This window comes from Cibotium barometz, chromosome 22 (assembly GCF_041138505.1).
Source record: "Cibotium barometz isolate CiBa-2024 chromosome 22, ASM4113850v1, whole genome shotgun sequence".
Lineage (NCBI taxonomy): Eukaryota > Viridiplantae > Streptophyta > Polypodiopsida > Cyatheales > Cibotiaceae > Cibotium > Cibotium barometz.
In genome coordinates, this window is record NC_141067.1 from 37,138,134 (window position 1) to 37,145,204 (window position 7,071).

The 7,071-nt window shown below is 40.0% G+C and overlaps 1 protein-coding gene across 1 annotated transcript in view; it reads left to right on the plus strand.

The window, feature by feature from the left end:
- LOC147626573 (putative calcium-transporting ATPase 11, plasma membrane-type) overlaps positions 1 to 4,692 on the plus strand; it is a 124,183-nt gene extending 119,491 nt beyond the window's left edge. The window contains exons 6-7 of the mRNA XM_086816625.1: positions 3,649 to 3,947; positions 4,062 to 4,692. Of these exons, the coding sequence (XP_086672751.1) occupies positions 3,649 to 3,947; positions 4,062 to 4,406 (644 nt within the window). The 3' untranslated portion in view covers positions 4,407 to 4,692. The remainder of the gene's footprint in view (positions 1 to 3,648; positions 3,948 to 4,061) is intronic.
- The last annotated feature ends 2,379 nt before the right edge of the window (positions 4,693 to 7,071 follow it).

The following is a 7,071-nucleotide window of genomic DNA, read 5'->3' on the forward strand; positions in this document are numbered from 1 at the left end:
CTGCTCTAATACCAAATGTAGGGTTTGAGCTGTTAGGGTTAGGGTTTAGAAGGCACTTCAGCAAGAGGCGTGAGAGTTAGAGAGAGAGAACACGACTGCTCATGTATTGAGTGTTGATAAAATGAAGTACAATAGCCACATAAAGATGTGACCTAAAAGGTGTGTTCACATGGTCCGGCCATAAAGTGTGCTAGGTGGACCAAATCACTTATAAACCCATTATAAGTGAAACTAAGCTGAAACTGGGGAAGAAAACCTCCACTAACTGAAGTAAAAAGTGCCCCAGTAACCTACTGATGATCACTAGCACTCCCCTAGGTGCATACACAGCATAAAACCCAACAATGTGCCGGAGCAACTCAAAACAAAGCTAGATGATAAAGCAATCAAATGTATCTTCGTGGGCTAGAGTAATGAGAGCAAGGGATACCGTCTCTATAATCCAGTGACACGTTGTGTGGATAAAAACGGAGACCGATGATGTGTATATACTGTACAGAATACTAAGAGCTTCAAGAATATGTAATCAGTTTGAGTCAGTTTTGAGTTTTGGTTGAGATAAAATTCAATGTACAGGAGAGAGAAAGTAAAAAGAGAAAATGAAAAGGTTTTGGCACAATTTCCAAGGTTTTTGAAGAGGAATTAAGGTACCCTGTGACATGGATGGTGGGCTGTGACTAGACACCTGTGTGTCAGCCAGTAGAAGCAGGTTTACGGCTCAACATGCACAACATTGGTTTACCTTTTGAAGCCTCATTTACTTTTGTAACACGAGGCTTGACATAGCGTTTGGTGTGTCTCTGTTAAGCAAATTCATGCACAGCCGAGGCCCAAAGTATTGGCAAGCTGTGAAATGTGCTTTCCGTTATCTATAGGGTACTGTGGATCTTGGTTTGTTCTATCTTGGGGGGACAGCTTGTAGCTTTATGCATACAGTGATTCAGACTAGACTGGTGATTATGATACCAGGAAATCCACCAGTGGGAATTGTTTTTTTCTTGGTAGTTCATGCATGTCTTGGTTGAGTAAAAAGCAACCCACTATTGCCACATCTACCTACGAGGCTGAATACAAGGCAGCCTTCATAGTTACAATAGATAGGAGATTATTGGCTGATCTTTTAATTGTCAGCAAACACTCACTACTATTCTCACTGATAGTCAGAATGCTATACCCGTGGCATGAAATCCCGTATTTCATGGATGTACCAAGTACATTGAAATCCATTATCATTATGTGACAGAGATTACATGCAGGCGAGATCAGTTTATGTTATTGCCCTAGACAAAATAATGTTGCGGATCTATTTACAAAGGCTTTGCCTAGAGAGAAGTTTGAAGCTTTTTGAAAAGCTTTAGGCTTGCTCTCATATACAGAGAGTGATCAGCTACCTTGTACACAGATTCACACTTACACTAGGGGGGGGGGGGGGGGGGGGGGGGGGGGGGGGGGGATTTGAAGGCAAATGCACATTTATGGTTGTGCTGCGTGTGAACAAGACCTAACCAATGGCACTTTTTCCCATGTGGTTTTTCTCCTTGGGTAGGACACTCTATCTGTTTCTTTGTACTTTCGTATTATTGTGGATGTGATATACGTGGAAGGTTGACTCAACCATCTCCACTGATTCTCAATCTCTCTGTGTACTGTGTCCATCTCCATCTCCCTCTCTGTGTGACTCTGTCGGCTAAAACCCTAACTCTCTGTGTGTGAGTAAAGCTTTCCAACAGTAATGCAATGTGTGAAAGCCACATTGTCCTGTGGTCACTAGCAATGGTGTCATTTAGGGGTCACGGTGATTGTGGACAGCCCATGGGCAACCTTGAGTCCAGGACCTAAAGTGGGCATAGGGTAATGTCCGGACATGGGTGGACCTTTTATAGGCACCTATCTCTGGAGTTGGCATAATGTGCTTTGTGGACGTGTGCCACTTGGGCACAGCTTTTCATGGAGGCTTGGGAACCCTAGATCAGCCAGAAGTCCCTATATTTAGTGGCTTTGGGGCTGAGTATTGTCATCTTGTCATAGCCTAATAGTGGAGCTTCTACTATCAGCCATAGTACATCCAAGAGAGGATAACGCAACAAGAAGGGCGACCAGGTCATAAGGAATCATCTTGGAACATAAGTTGTCATTCTCTCTGGGCTTACAGAACAGCATACAAGACTGCGACTGGAATGATCCCATTGCATTTGGTCTATGGATTAGAAGCTGTAATGCCAATGGAGTATATTGTTTCTTCCTTAAGAGTGGCAGTGTCTCTGAAAGGCTTAACGATAATGTGCTTACTGAATGGTTATTCCAATTGGAATAAGAGTAAGAGCAACCTATGGATTGTACAAGGAGAAACTTCATAAGAAGAAATGGTTTTACCAACAATTGGTGAGTGGGAATTTGCAAAGGATGACCTTATGCTAAAACAAGAGGAAACTGAAACTTGTGGGTATGGGGACCCTTTAGAGTGGTGGAATTCACCAACTCTGGATCAGCAAGACTAGAAACCTTGGACGGTGTTCCTTTTGACTCCTATGTGAACGAGAGAAAATTCCATGGACCTGGCTGAGTCCATGCTGAAAGAAATTAATTTTGAGAAAACAAAAGCAGTATGAAAAGGAAAGGAAACAGTAAGCTTGAATTGAGGCTAGAACACGAGCTGAAAAAGCTAGGTTGAGACAAACTGGAATTTTCATCAACAAGAGTTTGTCCATTTGCATGAGTGGTCCATCATGCGAACTAGATTTGGTTGTCGACTAGGGTGCTTTATGAAGCTCTGTTCCTCTACCGGAGTCAACAGCAGGTTTTGAAAACAGGAAAAGTGGTTGACAGTAAATACGTGGAGAGCCATATGTTTAGAGCCGATGCTCACAATTGCTATGGCATGCTAATCCAACCTGTGCAATTGACCATTGACTTCTCTCACAGAGAGTGCTTAGCTAAGAAATTGTCTTGTTAGACTGCCCGATGTTCTGCAGCCATATGAAAAGGTTGCTACAATGCTTGGTGTTATCTCTTCAAAAAGATAAAATTGGGATGTTTACAAGATGAAAAACACATCTGCTCCATATTCTTAATACGGTCTTCTTCCAGGTTATTAGTGGGCACCCACGAAGTCTAGAATTACGTGTGAAGCAAGTATGCCTATTTACGTTGTTTGTTCCTGCTGACTTGAGGTGCATTTTGAACAGGTTGATTGAGGAACTATCTGTGTTTGGAGACGGGTTGGCTGTCTTGAGCAGTGTTTGAACCAGTTATAAGGGAACACAGTGCAGTTTGTTCTGCTTCGTTCAAACTCTCACTCTGCAGTCAGGATGTCCCATCGAGGGACCGTGTGCTAAGTTAATATAGAAAGGTCTCCATGCTGGCGCATGTGATGGCCTGGGTGTTGAATTCCAAGCATGCCGTCCTGAAGTTCTAATCAGCTTCAAACAGTTTTTGTCTGGTTGTTCACTGAAACGTCTGAATAGCTTGTAAACAGTCTGAGACTCTGACGTGTGTGGCACAGCATTGCTGTGCATTCAGAGTGAGTTTTTGGTCGAGTGTGATGCATGCATAGCAAGATGGGCTTGGGATGCTGTTGGTAGAAACAGTCACCTTTTCTTCCTTGTTTTTCACATTTCCTTCAGCTCATAAACTCTCCTTTTTTGGCAGGTGAAGCTCCTCTCACCGCAGTGCAACTACTTTGGGTCAATCTTATTATGGACACTTTGGGAGCATTAGCTCTAGCAACAGAGCCGCCGTATGATGCCTTGATGGAAAGACCACCAGTGGGGCGAAAAGGAAACTTCATAACCAATGTGATGTGGAGGAATATAGTGGGTCAGGCGATTTATCAGTTGATTGTTCTGTGGGTCCTACAATTTGCAGGAATAGAGTTGCTGCATCTCACTGGTGATGATGTAGAGGATGTGCTGAATACAATGATCTTCAATACCTTTGTTTTCCTACAGGCAAGTCCAAGGAGAGTCTAAAGTGTTTTTTGAGATTAATGATGTGTTTGCCTGGAGCATTGACTTGCCTGATTTCTTTAATTACACTAAGTGACATGCTGGATTATGGCACAGGTTTTCAACGAGATAAATTCACGAGATATGGAAAAGATCAATGTGTTCTCCAACATTCTGACCAACAAAGTGTTCCTCTCTGTTTTACTATTCACAGTTGTCTTTCAGGTTGTTATTGTAGAGTTTCTGGGCATGTTTGCTGATACTGTACCTCTTAGCGCTGAGCAGTGGGCAATAAGTGTCTTGTTAGGTTTCTGCAGCCTTTTCGTGGGCTTCCTGGTGAAGCTCATACCTGTGCCCTCAAAACCTTTTATTGAGTTCTTTGCATGGGGAGGAAACACATCAGCGGACGAAGAGTACACACCGCTGCCATCTACAGATATTCAACCTGGAATCATCTCATAAAAGCATGGTGGGAAGTGTGAGCAATTTTGTTCATAGGTGTAGTGATCTTACCATAAAAGAACGGTAGGTCTGAAAGAGAGAATGAAGTCCAACCCATTTTGTAGAGTTGATTGTCATTAGGAGGTTATTGGATTCGTGCATACAATAAGAATATATTTATACTCTCTACATGTTGTAGGTTGATGGACAATGGATAAGTGGTTTGCATATCTAAAACTAAATGGGGAAGTCCTCAGTTTGCATACATGCATAATCCAAATTCAAGTTGTTGGTTGTATGCTACAAATGCCATCCCTCCACAAGGAATAGGTGGGTGAGTTCTCCCCTTTTATAGTCTTTAAATTCCCTAATATGGAAAGAACAAAAGCACTGATAGCACATGAATTGGTACATGATCACCTCATTCACAACGCATTCAAAAGCAGTGTTAGTGATTACAGTTTTGGTTTGTTCTCTCTTTCCAAAATGTAATAAAAACCATCTCACATACATTGTAATGTACGTTTCTTAATTTTCAGGATGAAGAAAGGGGAGTCATAAAAAATATTATTTGCATGAACATATAATTTCTGTGTTCGTACTTATGAAATTTGTGAGCAAACACAAATCTTGCCTTGGTTGAATATGTGTCTCAACTCTGCATCCTTCTTTTAGTTTCCTTGAGATTCTTCTGTGTATTGTAATAGGTCTTTTGTCTATCTTGGGCTTTCTTCATACATTCATTAGTAAGTGGTAAGTCTCGTATATTTCTCCATTGTTTCTAGCGTTTTTTTTCATGAATATTGGCTTTGAAAAAATCATTACTACACTATAATCTCTATTTAAAAAATGGCTTTAATAGGACATATCTATGCCATAAGTTAAAGCTTTACTGAAGAAAAGAATTTTATCCTACTTTTTTTTCTCTCATTCGCATACCTCAAAAGTATAACCTCTAACATTTGATTTTCTCTTGCATTGAGATGGGTCAACTCTCATGGAATGTGAATAACCTTGAAAACCTTGTTTATGAATTTATGGACCTTCAAACCCTCGTGTGAAAGCTAGTCATTTGTATGTAAGTTTTTTTTTAATAATAAGTGACACAATCATTTTCTTGTAATAGTTAATTTGTAAGCTTCCCTTCCTTCCTCTTTCAATTTGTTTATATGCTATTGGATATTCTTGCATGTTAGATAGATACTTGCTTAAATATGTTTGCTTGTAGGTTTCTCTCTTTTATTTACCTTTGTATTTTTTGAGAGAGGACCATCGCAAAGGACATCTGTTTTTGTTTTCATCTAAGCATAGAAAGCTCTCCGTTCACCTTATTCACAAAAGAGCATTTCGTTGTTACAATGGAGTGAACATGAGAGACGAGATAGCATACCTTATAGAAGTTATATGACAAAACCTAATGACACATGCTTTGACAAGGCTAAGGTAAACTCTTGACATATTTAGAACCATTGTTGGGGACTAGCCTAGAGCTGAGCTCCATTCATCTGTCTATTTTAAGCTATTGGAATCACCCAATATTATATAGTGTTGATGGGGAGGGTACACTTTGAAAAACATATGGTTTTGGACTCTTGGATGTGTTAGTTTTATTGCTTTTGATTTTGATTTCAAGTTTATTTACGATAGAACATTTTATTTTCATCTCTTGGAAGAAAAAACCTTGATTTCTTTGTAATTTGCATGATTTGGGAGATCATAGGACTTAAATTTATTGCATTAAGCCAAAGAATAGTGTAATAATTGTGATTAGAAGTGAAATCCACTCTCAAAATATGAGAGCATTAAGCTCCATTACATATGGATGAGAGGCGAATAGTTATTTTTTGTGCATGTCATATTTTTTCATGCATTGTTTGAATTGGTAGCTTAGAAGCGTGTAAAACCAACAAGAAATACTTAATAACTTATATAATAATTATTAATTAAGATTAGAATTCTTAGTCACTTTCAACCAAATGTCAAGTGCTTCTCGGTTTCTAAAAGGTAAGCAGGTGGTTGAGTCCTTTGACTTCTCTTTGAGGTTTTCTCTCTCGTCAAAGATCTCGCTGGTGTTACTTGTAGGCAGATGGTTGGGACCATGATAAGATAAGAGTTGAAAGGTCTCACATGTTTTTGTTGAGATGTTGTTTAGGCTTTCGATCCAATAGATAGGTAATCCGCTCTCTGTAAACGAAAGGAGGGAGAAGTGGCACTCGGGCTTGACTATGATGTGTCTCTAACAAGCAGGGGGCATCTTCGTGTCTATCTGGCAACATGTTGAATAGAACATGGTCACTCCAAAAAGATTGATTTGCTAGCTTTCGGTCTCAAAGTCCAAAAAAGCCTAAAAAAGCTCAAAAACTTCAAAAACTAGACCAAATGAGCTCTTAGGTTGGGAGAAGTGAGCCCATAGTCTGGCGAGTGAGTCAAATATGTCAATCAATATATATAAGCTTGGAGACATAAGCCATGAGCTTAGAGATGACTTGAGCTGTGAGTCTAGACACGTGAGTTGACTAGACGTAAGTTGGGTCTATGCCAAGTTGACCATGCACATTCTAACTTCACAATGAAGATTGGAAACAATCTCTAAACGGCGTATTCTAACTCCACAATTGAGATTGCTATGTGATTATAAAATTTTAATACTTTTCATTTCTTCTCTCTCCACGCCGATGTGCCCACT